The sequence below is a fragment of the Canis lupus genome, unplaced genomic scaffold, assembly GCF_011100685.1.
Source record: "Canis lupus familiaris isolate Mischka breed German Shepherd unplaced genomic scaffold, alternate assembly UU_Cfam_GSD_1.0 chrUn_S446H607, whole genome shotgun sequence".
Classification (NCBI taxonomy): domain Eukaryota; kingdom Metazoa; phylum Chordata; class Mammalia; order Carnivora; family Canidae; genus Canis; species Canis lupus.
Genome location: NW_023331377.1, coordinates 11879 through 34875, shown reverse-complemented (window position 1 = coordinate 34875; position 22997 = coordinate 11879). Strand labels below are relative to the sequence as shown.

At 41.0% G+C, this 22997-nt stretch overlaps 1 protein-coding gene across 1 annotated transcript; it reads right to left on the bottom strand.

The window, feature by feature from the left end:
* Positions 1-1594: 1594 nt before the first annotated feature.
* ZNF512 (zinc finger protein 512) lies at positions 1595-21164 on the bottom strand. The gene is given in 16 exon segments (XM_038589609.1): positions 1595-3625; positions 7016-7114; positions 8222-8284; positions 9409-9510; positions 15712-15906; positions 16896-17063; positions 17672-17709; positions 17712-17735; positions 17738-17770; positions 18170-18275; positions 19193-19279; positions 19281-19319; positions 19956-20023; positions 20026-20040; positions 20345-20440; positions 21079-21164. Coding segments are annotated over 16 exon segments (1488 nt in total). The 5' UTR covers positions 21125-21164; the 3' UTR covers positions 1595-3316.
* Between the last annotated feature and the right edge of the window lie 1833 nt (positions 21165-22997).

Here is a 22997-nt window from a genome sequence, read left to right as displayed (position 1 = left end):
GTTGTCTTTAAGCCTTTTATAAATGGCCTACTTCATGTATTCTGTAACTTGCTTTTCCCAGGAATTATTTTTGAGATGTATTCATGAAACAAGGAGCCTTAATTTTATCGCTGTATAGTATTTCAGTATATAACTGTATCCCGATTTATCCCTTCTCCTGATGGAAGATTAGATTAGTTTTAAAGTAGGTTAACAAAGAGACCCAAGAAGGTATAGTGCCTCAAATAACAGATCTTTTTTCTCTTCAGATAGATGTTCCTGGTTGGTGATTAGTTCTTCATGGGGTGATTCGGGGCATCAACCATTTCCCATTTTGTGCTCTGCCACCCTCTAAAGCCATTTTATCATCTGCATCTGGCCCAAGGAAGGGGGAAAAGAAGCATAGAAGTACACTCATTTTCTTAAAAATTCTAGCTTGGATGTGACACCCTCACTTCCATTCACATTCTACTGGAGAGAAGTGAGTTGGCTCCCCTTCGATACAGGGGCAGGGGGTTAGAGAGCTGGGAAACATAATCTAACCATTTGTCCTGTAATCCTATAACTCTGCAAGGTGAGAGCAGATTATGGTGGACAGCTATTCGTCTCTGCTATGTGGTATCAACCGTACTACAGTATCATTCTTTGTTTATGTCTCCTGGTATACCTGGGCAGGAGGATTTCCCTCTGTATATACCCAGGAGTAAAACTGCTGCATCTTAAGGCATATTTTCAGCTTGACTAGATACTAACAAATCGTTTCCAAAGTGATTGTACCATGTTACATTCCAAACCGTGCATGAGAGTTCACATTCGCTACAACCTGGCTATGTTCGATATTGTCAAATTTGTATTCTAATGAACTTTGTTTAAAAACTTAAAAACTCAGTAGAATGATTATGATACTCTCTACTGAGACTTGCTGAGACCTGGCCTCAGGAAGGAAAAGTTTTTTTTCACAAATTTTCTTTCTTTTTTTTTTTTTTTTAAGATTTTATTTATTTATTCATGAGGGACACGAGAGAGAGAGAGAGAGAGAGAGAGAGAGAGAGAGAGAGAGGCAGAGACACAGGCAGAGGGAGAGGCAGGCTCCATGCAAGAAGCCTGATATGGGACTCGATCCCCAGTCTCCAGGATCACAACCTGGCTGCAGGCGGCGCTAAACCGCTGCGCCACTGGGGCTGCCCTCTTTATTTAAGAGAAGGAGAGAGAGAGATAGAGAGCATGAGCAGGAGGAGGGGCAGAGGGACAAGCAGACTCCCTGCCGAGTGAAGATCCCGACGTGGGGCTTGATCCCAGGACCCCAAGATCATGACCTACACCTAAGTCAGGTGCTTAACCAACTGAGCCACCGAGGCACCCCAGGAAGGAAAATTTTTTTAAAGTGCCTACAATGGCACTAGATGAGACTGGACAAGTTTCCTATACTAATTCACTTTAACCTCAAACAAATTACTCGTTTTAGCCAACACATTTCAGGAACTAAAAACTACTGAGACACCACATTTGGTACTTATTTCAAACCCACTCCCATGTCTAGCCATCTTCTTATCCCCATACACTGTGTCGGCAAGGAGTCGGGCAGCAGGTTGGAGTCAATGAACACCTGGAAACATCATTCTAACCGACAGTCATTTATTTCTTTTGTCATTGCCCAACATTCCCCAAGTCTTACTCACCAGAAATTAATATAGCTTCTTCATTTCTCCTCCCTGACAATCCTCACCTACCGAAAGGGTTTCAAGGGTGCAACTGCCAATGAAAATGAAAAGGTAGACTGGACATACCACGTCATTGACCTGTTTCAAAACTATCTATCTGGCAGTATCCAAATCTGGTTTCAGTGCTCCCTTGTTTGAAAGTGGTCTTCACAAAAGCCCACATTTTAAAGCTATGTGGAGCAGCACAGAATACAGAGTTAAAGAGCAGTAACAGCCTTTCAGAATTTGAAAAGGTAGTATTTATCCATATCAGGGTTAAGGGCCCTTGCTTTTTATGTGGCATATGCCACAAAAGTTGGCAAGAATATATAAGACCAATATTTATGGAAGAGGGGAAGAGAATCTAGAAACACAACAGAGCTGTTCTAAACAATGCTCCAGAGAAAGCCAGCCTTGAAGAAGAAAAGTAGCCCACTAGACATTACCAGGTAGGCATGAGGTACAGAAAAGGAATTTTTCTTTCCAACACCAGAGAAATACCTACATCTGGTGTCAAGTCTCAAGATATAAAGAGGATAAACGCCACATACAAAAGAGGACAGAGGACGATATTCTCAGAAAACTCCAAAAGACAAGACGTCGGCTAAGGGGAGGAATAAGGACTTAGCGTGGTGTAGACGAACAAGTGAGGTCAAGCCCAGGGGAGACGGAATGTGCCCCTTGGCTGCCAGTCTATGGCATTACTAGGAACACTAGGATTCTGTGTCAAAACATCAAGTGCAATGCGGTAATTCTTCATCCTTAAAACTGGGGGTTGGGAGTTGAGGGGTTGGGGGTGGGGCACAAGCGCCCAGAGGACACTGATCATAGCAACAGATGAGGACTCAAGCCCTAGGAAAGTCAAGGCAGTATTTATTGCTTCGTCTACTTCCTGCTTTCCAATCATTTTCATGTTTGGGACATTTTGATGTTTGGGCTGCTTTTCATGCTTGTGGGTCTAGCCAGTCACTGCTACTTGGGACAAACGAAACACTTCCCAGTAAAACCAGCATAGAGAGGTTCTAGCTTTTCATCTTAAGTCCATTTTCTTACTTTCAATCCTAAAACCACACTGAGAGAGAACAAACGGCCTCCATAAAATCTGTTACCCAGGGAGACAGGATAAGCTTATTACATGAGTGACAACAGTTCTAGCTTCTAGGATTGTTATATCACAAATACAAAATGATAAATCAGTATGATTCTTAAAAATTAATTTGGAATTGTTTTATAAGCGAAATGATGGAATGACTAATCAGTGGAGAGTCCGAGAACATTCTATAGCCCGGGAAGGAAAAGGACAACCAAATGGGTTTCTCAGTTTTGTACAGAGCAAGAATGGCCCACAGTTGGCCTGAAGAGGGAGCTCTTTGGGCAAAATGAGAGAACAACAAGAGGACTCCAATGAGGAATAGCAGGAACACCTACCCAAGAGGGGGTGGGGGGGGAGTGGGGTAAAAGTGAATAAATAGAACAGTGAAATTTACACAGGAGGAAGGAGCTGAGAAAGTCACAGCCTTACACAAACAAAAGAGTACATTTCTCCTCGCTCAGCCCCAGTGACTCAGTCCTCCCAGCACAGGTCCCCGTGACAACAGCATCCCATTTGCTCTCCTAGGAGCTTTCACACTGCCTGCCTATTTCCTTCCTCGTTTATGATGAGTCTTTGGGGGCTTTACTTTCTGGAACTGTGCTGGCACTGGCTCCTGCTCCGGTTCCTTATAGGAGGTCGACACTAGCAATTCCTCGTTATTCCTCCTCTGATCCTTCCCTACTCTAAGACTCAGCTCCGCCTCAGGCAGCTGGATGCCTGGCTGCTGCAGCCTTCGCAGAGACCTTCTGCTCCTGTGCTGCTGTCTCCGCTTTTCTTCTTCCTGCTGCCGCTGCTTTATCTTCATTAGCTTTTCAAAGCTTTTGGTGGTGGTTGGGTTTACGACGAACCAGTCCTACAGAGGCAAAATGGAAAAATTATCCAGTCAATACACAGTAGAGAGCACAAGGAATGGTTTTGGGAAGAAATTCTTTCGTTTTTGAAAGATTTACTTATTTATTTGACAGAGAAAGAGAGCACGAGGAGGGGGAGGGGCAGAGGGCAAGAGAGAATCTCCAGCCTATACCCACCCCTCCCACCAAGCATGGAGCCCTAGGCTGGGGTTCGATCCCGCGACCCTAAGATCTTGACCTGAGATGACATCAAGAATCCCATGCTGAACCGAGTGAGCCACCCAGGCGCCCTGGGTGCGAGAAGATTTTCTAAAAGGCACGGCTAGGGCAGAACACAGTAAGAAGGAAACGGATAGGGAACCAGAGCTTATAATTCTGTACTTTAAATGGGAGAAATTCAATACAGAATAGTGAGTAGTCATTATAAGCATTTATTGTGTAGCACACGATTTGGGGTACTTCATACTTCAGTAAGTGAACTACAAAGTGTTCACTTAGCATCATCCTACTTATTTATCTCCTTTGTAAAAATCTCATGAACTATAAAGCTTTGGGCCATAGGACATTTTTATTTAATGAAAGTATAGTGGTTAAGGGCATGAATTCTACAGCCAGACCCTTAGTGCAAATCTCAGCTGTTTCTGGCTCTGTGACCATGGGGAAATTACTCAACCTCTCTGAGACTCAGTTTAAAAAATTAACAGTTGAGGAACATGCAATCCAATTATGAAACACTCTTGGGGAAGAAGGAAGGAAGGAAGGAAGGAAGGAAGGAAGGAAGGAAGGAAGGAAGGAAGGAAGGGAGGGAGGGAAGAAAGGGAGGGAGGGCGGGAGGATTTCAATTGAAATCAAGTGATCTGATCAGTCTTCTAGGTCTAACTACTGATTCACAGGAAATACCCTGAGAGAGGACCACCACCACCACAGGAATGCACTCAGCAAAATCCAAAATGTGTATACACATGTGACAAATGACCGTTTCTCCAACATATAAAAAGGGGGAGTAGGGGAAACTTCTAGACCTGCAATTGAGATATGCTTTCAATATAAAAAATACACATTGTATTTCAAAGACTTAGTATGAAAAAATGTAAAGTATCTCATTAATTTTTATTAACTACATGTTTAAAAGATAATATTTTAGGTACACTAGGTTTTATAAAATATATTATCAACATTAATTTCACCTATTTTTATTTAAAAAAATTTTTAGAATGTGTGTACTAGGAAATCTGAAATTATATACAGACTCACATTACATTTCTATTGGATAGCACTCTAGATTAAAATATACAGTACACGGACATTTTTTTTTCTTCCTCCTGAACAAGCCATCTCTGAAAAAAAATTATGAGGCAATCAAGGAAATTTAAATAATTTCAATAATGACTAGGTATATGATGATATTCAAGAACCATTCTTTGCTAATTTTTTATGTGTAATGATGGTTGTGCTTATACATTTTTAGAAGTCCTTATAGTTTAGACACACACATCAAAAGAAGCAGTGACAGTTGACATGGTATGTGGAATTTGCTTTAAAATAAGCCTTTAGGGGACAAGAAAAGTGGGTGTGATTATAAAGGAAAAGAAGATTGGCCACACACTGATGTCTGTTAGGCTGTTCATTATACTATTCTGTCCATTTTCATGTATTTGAAAATTTCTGTTGAAGAAAAGTAGCTTCAGAATATGTGAGGCAGAGAGGGAGGAACAGAGTGAAAATCTTTTACCACCACGTATAATTTATAAATATAGGCACAAATCATTGAACTAATAAGACTTGGAGAACAAACTCCAAACCAAGTGAAATTTGTTGTTTCCAACTTTTTAAGAAGAAATTGGAGAAATAGGCTCACTACATAAAGGCTGGATTTTCTTAGGAGATTAATTATCTTTTAACTACTTCCTGAAGTATTTACACTATTACTATGAGAAAGATATGACCGACTGCCTTCCAGAGGAAATCTCAGGTATAGAAAGCGATTCCCAAAGCTTAAACCTGTAAAACAACAGAGACCACATTTCATGACACTAACTATAGCCCATAGCGTTAAGAACTATTAAATGTGAGGGCAGAAAACAGTTGAAGGTGTTTGCTCTTTTTCCTTATTAGGCCACAATAGCTTCTGCGGTAAGATATTCCAAGAGAATGCACACTCTACTCCTTAAGCTTTTGAAATACAGGTATTTAATTACACAGGAAACAATTTCTCTATTGACCTGTATAACTAAAAACTTGCCCCAAGAGAAACCTCTTGACTTTCTGTACTTAAAGTATTTTTATGCAGAATTTATTTATTTATTTATTTATTTATTTATTTATTTATTTATTTATTTATTTATTTATTTATTGAGAGAGGCAGAGACATAGAGGGAGAAGTAGGCTCCCTGTGAGGAGCCTAATATGGGACTCCATTCCAGGACCCCAGGATCATGACTTGAGTGAAAGGCAGACGCTCAACCACTGAACCACCCAGGCACCCCAGAATTGATTCTTTAATTTTGAAAATTTACAGACCTTAAGAAAAGTGACAAGAATTCAATGAATCCTAGATTTACCACTGCCTACCTCTCTTCCCTTTCTTCCTTCTTCTCTTCCTTTTGCTGAACCATTTGCAAGTTATTTGTAGACATATTTCATCCCTAAAAACTTTAGCATAGATCTGCCTGAGAACAAGGGCATTCTGCACAGCTACAACACAATGATCACATTTGGGAACATGAACATTGACTCATCACTGTTATTTAATAGAGCCAGTATACCAATTTCTCCAGTTTGTCTCACTGATGTCCCTTATCGTCGTTTCTTTGCAGTATTTGAAACATTAAAAACAGATTGCTCAAAGGCCTTAGAATAGGAGAAAACAGAAGTACAGAGACTGCTATAAAACAAGAATTCTACAGCTATAAACTCAGCCCAGTGCCCAAACTCTTGGTTTAACTGAATTTATTTTTATTTTATTTTTTTTAAATTTTTATTTATTTATGATAGTCACAGAGAGAGAGGCAAAGACACAGGCAGAGGGAGAAGCAGGCTCCATGCACCGGGAGCCTGACGTGGGATTCGATCCCGGGTCTCTAGGATTGCGCCCTGGGCCAAAGGCAGGCGCCAAACCGCTGCGCCACCCAGGGATCCCGGTTTAACTGAATTTAAAAGAATCACAAGAGCTCAGGGGTGCTCACACTTACAGTGATTTCAAATGCTTTCACATAAAAATACAATTACACATCTAATTTCACAAAGTATTTTAACTGTCTCTGGTAAGCACTTTCAAATTCCTTTTCTCAACAGTCCCAGCCCATAAAAACGCACAAAATCCACTTTTGGGGGCACATACGTATGGGTTCCACAGGATCACAAAAACATGGCGGGGAAAGCAGGGACCTCACCTCAGCATGGACAGAGTTGATGTGATACTTGACACCACTCTCTGACACAAATTCTTTTTGACACAGAAGACACTTGTATTTTCCAGCCACAAAGTTTCCCTGTTTTCAAGAGAGAAAGAAAAGGGAATTACTCGTAAATTCAGGAACACATACCTGAGCCATGTGGGAGATTGTTAAGAGACAGAAAGGGCGGGGATTTTACTTCAGCAAAGAAGGAAGAAAATCCAAAACAGCAATACATTTAGGAAAACTCGGTTGGGCAGACTATCACCACTATAAATCTATCCTACTTATAATTCTATACGTAATACCCCCACCCATTCAACACAAACTGAGGTTCTCCTTCTTTTGCTATAAAACCTGTCACACTTTTCTAACTTCCTTGTTTCTTTCCCTTCCTGGTTCTCTTGGAATGACTCTTGGACTCCTGAGGTTCACCAGAGGCACCAATGCATATAATTCTTCCCACCATAATCCACTGTTTCAAAGAGTGCCTTGGACATCCAGAATTCGAGAAGAATCATCTGCAACACCTAGGTTAAGGACTCTGAAACTAAGATCATGATGACAAACTCCTAAGCATTCCTGGACAGATGGGGTTTGGATGTCTACACTCCCGTGCTGCCTTGACTCCTGAAGCCCTGAGTGCCCATGGGGCTCCTTTTGTGTGAAGAGATATTTCTGAATGGGAATTAAAAAGTTACAGCAGTTTGTAGGGCACCTGGGTCAACACAAAAAAGATTCAGTGAGGTGAACAGCCATCTGCCTGACAGCAGATAGAGCCTACTTCTCATCCCCAGAGGCCAGTACAATTCAGATGGGAGTAGAGGATCTTCAACAATCCAGATAAACACATGTAAGTTGATTCAAGAAAGTTTAAGGCCCGATAAGATAGGGAAGCCCCAAGGCAGGAGAGGCTCAGGTGGAAGATGTTAAATCCCTGGTAGAGACTAAAATTAATAATATATTTCTCCAAATTCCTTAACTGATAAGACTTAAGGCTATGTTGGCTTTTCCTGTATCTTGAACATATCCGGGCATCCCCTCTAATAACAGACCAAGCATCTTTAGGACATGAAAAAACTAAGCCAGCCTCTGAAGATAATGGCAAACAGGACAACTAGCTGTTCATCTAAACTGAATTCTCTTCCATGTCAGACTATTTTAGACGTCATGTTAAGATAAATAGTTCAGAAAGTTACAAACCAAGGTACAAGAGCCCAGGTGAGCTTTAAGGCCTGATACACTACTGTAGACCGCTTCACAACCCTGAAAAAGAGAAGAAGAAATCCATGAAAACTATAGCAAACCGCATCCTTCTCTTAGCAACCTGGCCATTTATTTACACTGACCAGCCCTACATTTGGAGGAAGAAGCCCAATAAATCACGTTACAAACCAAACAGGAAAAAAATTCACACACAAGCCACAAAAGCAAAAAAGAAAAACCAAAGAAGGTTTAAAAACAAATGGTGAACAAGTTGTTGAGAAAGCTTAAGATATTCTCTTCCCTGCTACTTTTTCTCTGACACTCTGAGAAACAGAAAATTGCAGTTAGATATTTTTTTAAAATCTGCCTTCTTGGGATCCCTGGGTGGCGCAGCGGTTTGGCGCCTGCCTTTGGCCCAGGGCGCGATCCTGGAGACCCGGGATTGAATCCCACGTCAGGCTCCCGGTGCATGGAGCCTGCTTCTCCCTCTGCCTGTGTCTCTGCCTCTCTCTCTCTCTCTGTGACTATCATAAATAAATAAAATTTTTTAAAAAATTAAAAAAAAATCTGCCTTCTTCAGTACAAAGGTGTCTCCTATTTCTTGTGTATTTGCTTCTTCCCATAGTTCTGCATATATGGTTGTGGTAGAGTAGAAGATGGCTGGAAATTCTCTGCCACTCTTTCCTGCAAGAAGTGGAGGCTACTTACCCTCCCTTTGAATCTGGGTGAACCCTGTAATTCCTCTGACCAATAGAATCCCATAGAAATGATGTTGAACAAATTCTGAAGCTAGGCCTTAAGAGATCTGCGGCTTCGTGTTCCTGGGATACTCTGAAAAGTCAGTTGCCATGTGCCCTGCTGGTAACCCACTACACCCTGATGGAGAGAGGCCATGTGGACAGCCGAGCTCCCAGCTCAATTGGCTGCACAGAAGCCATCTTGGACATCAGGTCCCATCTGAGCTTGCAGCTAAATACAACCCACGAATGATCCCACTTGATGCCACGTACGACAGGAGAATGTTCTTTGAGCCCTGGCAGAATTACTGATTTATAGAATTCTGAACAAATAAAATAACTGAGGTTTTAAGCCACTGAGGTTCATGTACTTCATCATGACGGAATAAATAACTGAAACAGCAGTTTGATAAACATTTACGGAATAAAAAAATGAGAAAGAACCACCTGGTTAGGGCACTGAATGCGATGGTATTTCTTGATATCTGACTTCCATTTGTGTAGCACTTCCTGGCTGAAGGTAGGCAGCCCAGGGCGAGTATATTTTAACTATGAGACAAGAAATATTTTATTGGAGGAACCCAACTTCCAACCAAAATACCCCAAAAGTTTCACACCCAACTCTTCAGGTTATGTAATTCTGGAGTTCGACAAGCATCCTTTCACGTGCAAAAAAACTGTAGTAGGTATGAGCCTTTAAGTACAAATTTACCCAACACTGGTAAGTATAATTTTCTATAATTTAATCTTAGAATAGTTTGATTTTTAACAGAGGGCAGGAGATTTTCAGATATGGCACTTCATCTATAGTTTGAAAAAGCTACTGACAGAGCATTTATACAGCTAAAACACTTGTTACAAAAAAAACCCCCAGGGATACAAATATGTACTACATGTAAATTATACTTATTATTGTATACTTAAACACAGGGTACATACATACACGCACATATATAATACATTTGATAGAAATATATGTAAATTGGGAAAAGGCTAGAAGGTTATAAATGAACACGTTAACAGTAGTCATCTCTGGGTGGTGGAATTTTGAGTGGTTTTAATGTCTGTTCCCTGCTCCTCTGCATTTCTCCTTTTTCTTCAGAAGTGTCACGTTAATTCTGGGTATTTTTAAATTCAAACACAAACACTGAGATTCAATCTAAAAATGTGAAACATTTTAAAACAAAAATGTGAAAATAAAAGATGTGAGAGAACTCAGGGGATGGAATACACTATCTTTCCTGATACTGCCTGAGACGAGAATTAACTATTCCTCGCACTTGCCTTCATGTGCTTTGACACAGGTTAGTCTCTTCGCAGAAGTACCGCGCTAACGATTGCGCCAGGTTAGCGCTAACTGGAGCTCCAGGTTAGTCTCTTCTTAAAACAACAACTGTAGTTTCCAGAAAAGAGACAGCTGGCACTTGGAGAGACAGTTCTCACAAAGCCCACCACAAGTAATAGCTATGTTTCCAGTGAGAAAACAATCCTCCTGCTTGAAAAATTTTAGTATCTGAAACAGATACTGAGATAGAAAAACAGAGCCAAAGCCCATAGAGGTCAGGGGAAGTAAGGAAGTCACCTTCAGGAAACACTGACAAATCTATAAAAGCAATCAGAGCACAGAGCTGGCTTCATTTGTAAGTACCTCCTCTCCTCTGCAGCTAGTGTATATGGGACCATCTAAAATCCTTTTATAGCGGGGCAGCCCGGTGGCTCAGCGGTTTGGCGCCACCTTCAGCCAAGGGCCTGATCCTGGAGACCTGGGATCCACTCCCATGTCAGGCTCCCTGCGTGGAGCCTGCTTCTCCCTCTGCCTGTGTCTCTGGTTCTCTCTCTCTCTCTCTCTCTCTCTCTGTGTGTGTCTCTCATGAGGAAATAAATAAAATCTTTAAATAATAAAATAAAATCCTTTTATAGTGATAGCAGAATATTTACATAAGCTATTATATTCATAAACTATCATATTTATGCAGAAATGAGAATAATCTATGAGCACATATGGAGTGATTTCTAGGACAGACTTTTAAGTGAAATAAAGCAAAACACAAAAAAGCATCTATGTAAGAAAGAAAAGAATATAAGAAAATATGCATTATCTGGTTATCCATCCCATAAAAATATAAGAAGGATAAACCAGAAACTACTGAGCATGATTCTCTTTGCAGGGAGCAGGGTGGGAACGGGATGGAAATAGAAGGGTATTAGGAATGGGACAGCTGGGAAGAGGGCAGTAGCCCTTCTCTAAGAAGACTTTTGGTACAGGTCTGACTTTTAGAACCACGGCAATGTTTCACATACTCCCAAGATAAATTACTCATTTCAATTAAATGGGATGTAGGGGGAACCCAAAATGTAGTAAGAGTAACACATGAAGCTAATGATGATAAATGAGAAACCAAATGAAGTGAGGAAGGAGCCAATCTAAGTAACTGTAAAATAGTACTTTGACTATATACTGTAAGGCTAAAGATTAAAATAACTATAACAAATATTGTTCTCTAGGTAGTAAATCTGTTTTTACAGGGGTATGGGTTAACAATTGTGAAACTAGGTTATACTAGAACTAAGCAAGTAAGTAAATATATTGTACACTATGAGAGGTCTCTCACTGTTGGAGAAAGAAGTTAGAAATAAGCACAGAGGAAGGCAAGAATGAAACTTGTGTTGGATTGGAATTGAAGGTATCATGGCCTTAAATCTGTACACTGATACCCAGACAGACATGAACACAGAGGGGAGCGAGTGAGTAGCTCAGTCAGTTACGCATCCGACTCTTGATGTTGGCGCAGGACATGATCTCAGGGTCATGGGATCAAGCCCACGTCAGGCTCTGCACTCAGCATGGAGTCTGCTTATCCTTCTCCCTCTGCTCCTCCCCCTGCTCTCTCTTTCTCTTCTCTCTCTCTCTCTCCCTTAAATAAATGGATAATAAAATCTTTTTAAAAAAGAACAGAGTGTGTGCATGTATCCATGAATATACATATAGATCCTAGCTCTATCCACTAAGAGGGCCCAGAAACAATGACACCCTAGCAGGAATGAGTACACCTAGCATTCAAATCTTGGTTTTTAAATATATTCTCCAATAAAAGAAATCAGGATTCCTTAGAGAAATGGTTGATTCCAGCTCTGGGACAGGGAATATATGAGATGACCCTATAGCATCTCGAGGTGTCAAAACAAAAAAAAGGGCTCAAAAAATGATAGAAGCATTTCAAAAAGACATAGGAACCCACTTGGAAGAGCTCTTGATGACCAAATCTGAGACAATTTGAGCTATAAATTGAACAACAATAATAGCACTGGATGATAATGCTACAATAAAATATCCATGAGTCCATATGGATATAAACAGATTAATAGAATAAAAGGACATATCAAAAAAAAAAGGACATATCTTTCTCACAGTAGAATTCCAATTAATAACTATGGAAAAAATAATGGAAACACTAACCATCATTAGGCAAACCACCATAATAATAATTATAATTATTGCAGACAAGAATCACTGATGGATGCTATGGTAAGTGGGCAGAAGTATGATAAGACACAAACTAGTTGCATACTGTCAATCTCCCCCCAAAATATTCACTAATTACAGGGGGGGGAAATATAATTTTGCCTTGGAGAAAATTGGGCAACACCCTCATCAAGTGATCAAAGTTATCAGTAAAAAGACACACCAATATCATATACCTCCTGATACGGTGTAACACTGTGGTATTCTTGACAAAAACATGTAACCCTCAATCCAATCTCAAGAAAACACTAGACAAATCCATATGAGGGATATTCTACAAAATAACCAGCCCGTCCTCTTCAAAAGTGTAAAAAACACAGAAAAACAAACAACAACAAAAAGCCAGAAGAATTATAACAGATGAGACGAGACGAAGAAGCCACGGTAAAGAGAATTAAATGTGGGATCCTGGTGGGATCATGTGATGGGATCCTATGCTATCGGTTACGGAAGATGTTGACATTACAGGAAGTCTGGTGAAAAGCATATGGAAATTCTGTACTAATTCTGCAATGGCTGTAAATCTAAAATTATTTCCAAATAAAATGGTTTCTTCTAAAAGAAATATTTATTTGTGAGATAAAAAATATTTATTGGCCTCTGCCCTCAGCTCCTGTTAGTAATTAGTCTTTGAACCTGGTTCCCAACAGGGAGCTCTTAAAACACCTAAATTCCTAACTAATACCAGTATTTGACACAAAGCTCACAAATCCCTTGGAAAAGGAGTAACTTTTATTCTACTGAGGCAATTCTTGGTGGGCCCCTTGGGAGGGGCTAGCCACCAGAAAGACCAAGCCATGATTTGAAGTTTGGCACTTTCAGACCAATTCCCCATTCTCTGGAAAGGCAAAGGGACTAGAAATGGAGTTAATCAATCGTGCCTATGTGATGAAACCTCCCTAAAAATCCCAAAATTATGGGGTTCAAATAGCTTCCTCAGAACATATATATGGCCAAGAGGGTGATGCACCCCCAACTCCACAGGGCCAGGAGCTCCTACTGTGCTTGGGACTCTTCCAGACCTCACTCTATATAAATTTCTTCATCTGATTTTTCATCTGTAGGTTTTATTATATTCTTTATAACAAACCAGTAAATGTGTTTCCCTGAGTTCTGTGAGCCATTCTAGCAAATTACCAAAACCAAGGATGGGGTTATAGGAACCCCAATTTATAGCTAATCGCTCAGAAGCACAGGTGGCAAACTGAGACTTGCGATTGGCATCTGAAATTGGAGCAGTCCTGTGGGACTGAGCCCTTAACTTGTAGGATCTGCCACCAACTCCAGATAGATAATGTCGAACTGAATTATTTGTAGGATGCCCAGGTGGTGATAGAAAATTGGTCTGTATGGGACAAACCCACACATCTGATGTCAAAGCTTAAGTGTGTAGTAGCGTGAGAGGAAAGGAAAACACAAGAGCTTTTCCTAGACAATATTGCTTGTGTTTGCATCAAGAAACACTGGCAGGGAAAAAAAATAGATAAAGAAAAGAAACATTGGCAGGACACAGAAATCTTGAGAATGGTTAACCATGGAGACAAGACAACAAGGATGGGGTGAGAGTGAGATACCTCAATGTTAATCATCATTTTGACTTTAATGACAACAATGTATAATCTATTCAAACAAATTAATATCTTATCTTATCTTTTTATTTTATTTATTTATTTTATTTTATTTTATTTTATTTATTTATTTTATTTTATTTTATTTTATTGGGGAGGGGCACATGGAAAGGAAGAGAATCTTACGCAGGCTCCATGCCCGGTGCAAACCTGACATGGGGCTCACTCAATCTCACAACCCTGAGATCATGACCTGAGCCGAAATCAAGAGCTGGACACTTAAGAATGAACCACCCAGATTCCCCTGAATTTTTAGTTTAAAAAATCAAAATAATTCCCTTTGTCTACACAATGTCGAAACAAAACAGATGATTTTAGTAAAGTAGCTGCTAGATAAGACTATCAAAACTTATCAATGAGCTAACAAATACTTATGTTAAATTCCTATGACAGACCATGCACAGATGAGACTATAATTATCACAATGTACTTACCAATGTATAAAATTCACATTTAAACCGAATTTAGATAACCATATACTTTAGCCTGTGGCAGGAAATAGCAATAAGTCTGAAACAAGACAGGATGCCTTGATATTCAATTACTCCTTGGACTGATTTTTAGGCCAAATAAGAGGTATCAACTTCTGAAATTTGACAAATTTTCATATAAATTATGACATTCCCCTCACATGAGTGAAAGCCCTAGGCCAATCTAAACTATTCTTCTCCATACCATGGAGAGTAATAGGTCCTTAGCTCTAATCTTAATCCTTACTGTATATCCTCCAAGCTCTCGAATGACTACTACTCCCATTAAGTCATATACCCCTTGTCTCCTCTTGGCCAAATAATGTTCCTCTGGTCTTTGATCTGTTTTACACCAAAGGCTTCCAGGGGCACCTGGGTGGCTCAGCCCTTTGAGCGTCCGCCTTCAGCTCAGGTCAAGATCCCAGAGTCCTGGAATTGAGCCCCACATTGGGCTCCCTGCTCAGTGGAGAGCCTGCTTCTCCCTTCTCCCTCTGCTGTTCCCCCTGCTTGTGCTCTCTCACTCTCTGTCAAATACATAAATGATTTAAACAAAAAACAAACGAACAAAAAACCCCAAGGCTTCAAGCTGGGTTCTGTACCACTCACAAGTACACTTGGAACCATGGAGGTAATGATAAAAGTATCAAGGAAGAAGGCCAAGTAGACAAGGCTTTGGGCTCACTACCTCTAGTTATTTGGAGTGACTCCATTTTCAGTTATTTCACATACTGGTGTTTTAGATAAGCTTTCATTTGGAAAAAAGAGTGCGTGGGGAGAGGAGTTCTGTGGCTAGAAAAACAAATGGAAAGCATTAACTAAATATAGACTCCCACATGTGAACTAACAAAGTGGAAACATGCTGGGCAACAACTAAGCAAAAGACTAATCTGGGAATTCTGGTTCCCTCGGGAAGTAGACCAGAAATAATGGGGTTCCTTAAGAAACTTCTGGAACAGACTGTCTCTCTAGGACCCACATGAATCCAAACACTGAAAGTGGATTAAACATATCCCATCTCTAAAAATAAAGAAGCAAAATATCATTTATCATGTACTCAAGTGCATTTACTTTTCCGTACATAAGCACAGTATTAGACATGGTTCTAAGTTAATACAAGTTTCTACTTTACCTTCCGATCATCAGGTACCAAATCCTGAAGCACCTTCCTCTTAGGCCATTCCTTGGCCAGTTCAGCAGAAGCCAGCTCCTGCAGGTGGTACACAGCTATCTTGGCAGAACGCCTCTGAACTCGACCCCCACTCTTTGGCTCCAGGCTCATCTCTTTTAAGCACTCTGACTGTCCTGACTCTGGAAAGAATGAGATCTGCAAGAATGAGACATAGCAAAACACAGGCCTGAGAAGTGGGGTTCATTAAGAGCCAATGATTAAAAGCTATCCCTCCTGCTCTAAGTACCAAAGCTATTTACTTGCTTGCTTTCCATTAGCATAAAGCTCCACCACCTTAATGCATATTTTATTGGAAAAAAGAAAAAACTTCTTAGGATAAAATCTGTTCCTTCAATAAGCGAAGTAGTTAAGGGTCAAGACATAGCCATGTGCAAAGACATGAACCTCAATCCATATCTCATAGTACATATAAGAAGTAACTGAAAATGAATCAAATATAAACCATATTACTCTAAAATTTCTAGAAGAAACCAAAGAAGGAAATTTATGTCATGCTGAGTGTGATGGTTTTTTGATGTGTTACCCTGACTAGGCCACAGTCACCAGTTATTCAATCAAACGCTAATCTACACGCTGATGTGAAGGTACTTTGTAGATCTAATTTTTAAAAGCATATCTATAGGGACAGAAAATAGATCAGTGGTCAAATCCTTCTATATCTTGACTGTGTGTGGGGACTATACAACTGTATGGATTTGTCAAAACTCTTATAAACTGTACACTAAAAAATGGGACCATTGATTTACCTTGAAAAAAAAAAAAAACAGGAGTGGGGCAAGCCTAGAAATCAAGAAAAAAAAAGTCAAAACAAAACAATGGGGATAGAAGACGAGCTGGACAGAGAATTCCACAAAATTCTAGCTAAAGGGAATGCCTTACGCTTTAAAAATATAATAATGAGTTTACTTCTGCAACAGATTATACAGTGAACTTTGATTTCTCTAACCTAATTATGTTCAAAAGGCAGAAATTAGAGAACCAAGGAAAAACACGAAAGAGAAAACAAAAGCATTCAAAGATTAAAAAGGGATACAAATGAGGAACCAAGATGTATGGGAGGATGTAAGGTAAGTAGTCACCACAAATAGATCCCCAAACAGGGTCTGGAAGTAATCAGTACTCACAGGCCCATGCTCTGACCTCAGGTGATACGCAAGTCCAGCCTTCGATTTATATGGCTTTCCACAGTGGTGACATTTCAGGGTCATCTCCTCCAGCTCTGCAGCCCCTTTGCCACATTTTCTGACATGGTACAGATATCCCATGATGCTGGTGAAGCTACTAGAACAGCTCTGAATACAGGAGAGAGGCCTGAACTATAATCTTACATCTTTTGACGTGATTTCTCAATTTCTAAACAGCCACAAAGGACTCAACCACCACACAGATCCTCTGATATCGCTAGACCCTCTCCAACATCTCCATTTGCACAACCCTTCCTTGTCCCTTGTCCCTGCCCTAACAGCTGTCCTGTCTACCACCAAGAGTCATGTTCATCAGTTGAGTCGGCATTCAGTAAACTAGCACTGTCCGTCTCCTCCGTGGCAAAGCGTCCTCTCTGGTCTGTGACTCAACTGCCACCCCAGTAGCAAACACCCAGCAATGCCAAAGCTCCTCACAAGGAGACTGCTAGGAGCCTTTTCATCACACTGAAGAAAGATGGTCAAGAAACACCTCCAACAAAGGGAAAGGGGGAGAAAAATAAGTTTGTGGAGATGAGAAAGAAAATAAAGAACTATTAATGAATTCAAAACACCTGGAAAAGCAGGAGCCACTCTTATGCTGTAAGGTGACACAGACAAGGTCTACAAGAGAGAAGGAGGAGAAATGGAAGAAACGTAACAGAAAGACATTGACTCAAGACTCCAGGACGAAGGAGGTGCTGTCCCTGGGCTCTTACCTCACGCATGCACCTGAGCTTTCCCAGTCTCTTTAGAACGTTCGGAGCCGTTCCCTCTCACTTGCTCGTCTATTTCATCTCCAGCCGCCTTCAAAATGGCTAGAAAGCAAGAGAAAGCAGACAAGAAGATGATTCACAGGAAAGACAGATACAGAAAAAAATTATATCATAGGAGAATCAAGGACTGGACTAGCACCTAAGCCGATGCCCATGAAGCTTAGTTATCTGACTCCCGGCTTTCTCCATCTTCTCCTAGACAGACAAGGAAGCAAATGCAATGCAAATAAGAGTTCAGAGGCTCTATCTTCCAGGAGATGAACCCTTGAGGCTAACCAAAACACACAAATACCCACCAAGGATTTCATTTTGTGTAACTCTTCTATCGAAAGGGTGTTTTTTAGACCCCTATAAAGCCCCAGAACCTAGGCACCTCCGCTGGGTTATCCACACTTATCTGTGTAAAGACATCCAAACCACCAAAACCACACAGGCTCATACGGTACCGAAGATACTCTTACCAAGCTATTATGATTGCCATGACGTGATACTTCATCCCTGCCAGTGAACGAAGCTGTTTCCCACAATGATGACAAGTAAACATTTCCTACGAGGAAGAAAGACTGCTCAGTGCCAGGCTGTTCAACGGAGAAACAGAATGTTACAAAATCCTACTCAGAAGCTCTTGTCTGTATCTTCCCTCATTTCCCAAACTCAACAGTCAATGAATCTCAAAATCCCACAACCTCAGTGTCATGTCCTCAAGGGTAAAGAGTAAACTGCAACGCATTTTAAAGTAGCAAGAATTACCATTTACTAAGTGTCAATTATTTGTGGAGTGATGGGATGGGCACTTAGCACATATTCTTCTTTCTTAACCTCTCTGGGACTACACAAATAATTTTTCTCCTATTGTTTTTTAAGATTTTATTTATTTGCTCATGAGAGAGAGAGGCAGAGACGCAGGCAGAGGGAGAAGCAGGCTCCATGCAGGGAGCCCCCCACATGGGACTCGATCCAGGTCTCCAGGATCACGCCCTAGGCAAGGCAATGCTAAACTGCTGAGCACCCGGGGGTACCCTTTCTCTCTCTTTTTTTAATCTTTTTTTTTTTTTTTAATTTTATTTTATTTTATTTATGATAGTCACAGAGAGGAGAGAGAGGCAGAGACCACAGGCAGAGGGAGAAGGCAGGCTCCATGCACCGGGAGCCCGATGTGGGATCGATCCCGGGTCTCCAGGATCGCGCCCTGGGCCAAAGGCAGGCGCCAAACCGCTGCGCCACCCAGGGATCCTTCTCTCTCTTTTTTTAAATGAGAAAACCAAGGCCCACATTTGAAAAGCTAAACGACAGTGAGTGGCTGAGTGAAGATTCAAACCCCAAGTCTGTCAGACTCAAAGCTTAGGTTTTCCTTATAACACAATGCTGCTTTTTCTCCTGTGTAATCAGTATACCTGACGGCGAAAGATGTCTAAGGTATGGGGAAAAGATCACAACCATCACAAATGCCACAAAATCTCTAACCTGTTTGCACGTCTCCATGTGTTTCTTTAAGCCCTCTATTGTCTTCCTCCCTACCGCCTGGCAGGTAGGACAGGAGACACTGCCCTTTATCCACGATTTCTAAGTACCATTGTTCCTCCAAAACTGCCTACAAAGGAGAAAAAGGAAACACCCATAATCTTCACAATTCTCTGGACAGGAAAAGCAAATCCTGAAGCTTAGTAAAAGTATCATAAAATGGTTTCCCCCCCTTCCTGGGGAAAGAACCTTGCTGCAGATTGATTTCTACAGATAATCTGTTTTCAGACAATCAGGAGTTTCTGAAACTCCTACTTCGTTCCCCATGATAAAAACCATCTAAGAACCACTCAAAAGCTCTAAGCGCCTGTTTTTTTCTAGCTTTATTGAGGTACGACTGACAATGGGCAACATTTTCCTAGCAGCATCTAACAGCGGGATCCGAGATATTATAGCAAGCCACAGGTGTGCTTGAGACTTTGTGAAGTGTTTTTATCCCATTTAGTCTCCTCGAAAATTCTGACTGCCTTCATTACCCCTATGGAGAGCAAGGAAACTGAAGCTTGCAGAAGTTAACTAGAGGGCAGCAGGCCAGAAAGCTAATTAAGAGCCAAACTTCAACAAGTGTCTGACTGGTTTCCAAACTCATGCCCTTAAGAACTGCCTCCTTAAAGAAACCCTGCTACATCATTCCTTTAATACCACCACCACCGCCGCCACCACCAAGAGTGTGAGCACTAGGTACCCAATGCGTCCAGCAGAAAACATACCCTGCATAAACTGGTGGTTCCTTCCGAATACGACGAGCCTGGGATTTGGGATTAGGTTGAGTTTAGGCCGTTGCTTCCTCCCTGACGCAAGACAGAAACTTGAAGCCTAACATATCACCTTGCTACCCCTTCTCTACTACCAAAATCTCTTCCCTCCTCTTCCCAATACCCTGTGCCCCACTCCCTCAACCAACTGACCCTCTTAAGTTGTAACAGAAAAAAAACAACAGGTAAGGTCAGGACGGAAGCCATTCCTTGCCAAAAAATCAAAAGGCTCACTAGGGTTCCAAGGGTCAAAACCTAAGGGCTTTCTCTCTTTCACCTCTAAGGAATAAAGCCCAGGCACCGAAGGAAGGAAAGAGAATGAGCCACACTACTCCCTTACCATAAAGCTTATGCTTCTTCTGAGGAAATTCTCGATAATCTTCATCTTCTTCCTGCCTGGGTTTCCTTTTTCCTTTGGTTGATATTCCACCAGACCCTGAAATACCAGAGGAAAACAAACAAAACCCTCAGTATGGCTTCCAAGTGAACATCTTGGCCTGCCTTCAAAACATCACTCACAAGACCACCACAGAGAAAGCTCACGAGCGAGCACAGGCCTCACAGAGGTGCTGTGACATTTTTAGGGAGTTGGTAAAACTTCACCAACTTACACAACCTCCCCTTTTCCCTTTTCACTATTCTCCATCCCAAGTGATCAATTGTTCCCTATGAATAATAAGAGCCTGAAGGCAGTGTCCTTTCTTTGGTCTTGAATCGAGGCTCACACTGAAGAAGAATTGTTCCAGGAAAAGGGCTGCTCAGGACCCTTGACACCATGCCCACCAAGACAACTGTACCTAGAATCACCCTAAGCATCGACAGAGGATCAAACTGGAACAGTGGGAAAGAGATCCAAATCATTTTTAGGGGACAGGCTGACACTGGTCTAACCTACAGGACTAAGATTAGCAGAATTTCACTCTAAGATAGAAGGACAGTTCACAAAGCTGATAGTATGTGGCAGCCTAACACAAATGTGAGAAACACATACGTGATACTTAATACTTTAAGAGCCATTTACAACAGCTCCCTGGGGAGTACTCTGCCTTTGAAACATGACAGAGATACTGATACCTTCGACACGGGAAGCAACAGCTGGCTTGACCCTTCTCATCTTCATCCAGTAGGTAGATTTTCGGAAGGAGGTGGTGGAAAATCACTCACTGGCTCACATGAAGAGGCAGATGATGAGCCGCTTAAGGAGTCATCGTGAGGGATAGTGTACTGGAAACTATTATCCTTTATGGAGCACTGCGCGCCTGCTATTAATATGACATAGATATATATAGATATATAGATATATATACCACAAAGGAGGATCTAGAGTTAAGTTCCTTTAATTATTTATATCCTCAGAAGACAAGTTGGTTATCTATGCAAAAACTAAGAAACTTCATAATAAAAACAGAATTGAGATTGTAATCTAACAAATACAATCGTTGATCAAATGCAGTATAAAAATTATTATACTTCATTATAATGAGAAAGCAGTCCATTCATGATTATTCTGCAGCCCATATAGGCATTCTGTCCTAGGTTGATCAAAGAAAAGAAAGAAGTCAAGGTAATATGTGTTCTATGTGTTCTATGACCCTTCAGAAGAGCTCCTGGATCTGGAACCAGGTATGTTCAGGCCTCCCTATTTCTCTGACAGAAGCACAGTAACTAAATAGTATCCCTGAGACTACAGGAGGAAAAGAACCGTTTGTGGGGCCCTCGTTTGACCCATCTTCCCTCTACCTTAGCCTTCTCCCTAAACCTGGTGTCACAGTTATCCTGTCTCACTTAGGCAACATGATTCTTAGCTCCCATAGTTCAGGGAACACTGCTACCTTGTCTGAGGTAAGCCAGATCCAAATTTTCAAATCTAAGACCAGTAACTATGTAGTTAACAGACATTATTAACTACAAAGTGTCTTCTAGGTGGTTCAGAATGCACAGAAGAGCAGCAGTTCTCAAAGTATTGTCCAAGGACCTCGAGACATTCCCTTTTCCAGCTAAAGATCTGTGTAAGGCCTGTGTTAGGTCTATGGTTTAGAACGGTCACTCTGAATGCTATATGGAAGATGAAAAGAAAAAAAAAAAAGGAAGATGGCCCATGGAGGAAGAGTGAATAAAGGAAGAGGGGTTAACAGTACAGGGAAGAGGTAAAAGGACTTGAACGAGAGTTTTGGTAGTATAGGTAAGTTGGCAGATTCAAGATAACACGTTAGAGGTAGACCAGATAAGAATCACATAGAGGTTTGTGGTAGGAAGGAGTTGGAAGTAACACAGATGACCTTTCTTAAGAAAATCTATACATAAAATGTGATATATGCCTGTTATGGAATAGTATGTAGTTGTTGGAAGCAACAAACTTTCTCTTTTTTTAAAGATTTTATTTATTTATTCATGAGAGACACAGAAAGAGAGAGAGGCAGAAACATAGGTAGAGGGAGAAGCAGACTCCCTTCAAGGAGCCCAATGCGAGACTCGATCCCTGAATCCCAGGATCACACCCTGAGCCATCCACGCATCCCAGCAACAAACCTTTTCTATACATAAGACATGAACATAACTGAAAAGCATACTGGTGAATGAAAATTAGAAAACAAGGATGCCTGGGTGGCACAGCTCATTAAGCATCTGACTCAGATTTGGCACAGGCCCTGACCTCAGGGCTGTTAGATCGAGCCCTGAGTCAGACTCACTGCTCAGTGCTGAATCAGCTCGAGACTCTCTCTCCCTCTCCCTGTGCCCTCTACCCTGAGCATGTACACACATGCACGCTCTCTCTCTCCAAAAATAAATAAATCATTAGAAGAAAAAGGAAAAAGTAATAGAACAAGATTTAACTTCAATGTGGTAAATTAAAAACTAGTATACATGTAAACAACACTAGCTACTTTACAAGGATTCATAAATATTTAAGGACAAATATCAAACTCGCTAACACCGTTGTCTTTGAAAGGGAATGGAAATAAAGAAAACAAAATACTAGGGACTGCTGATGT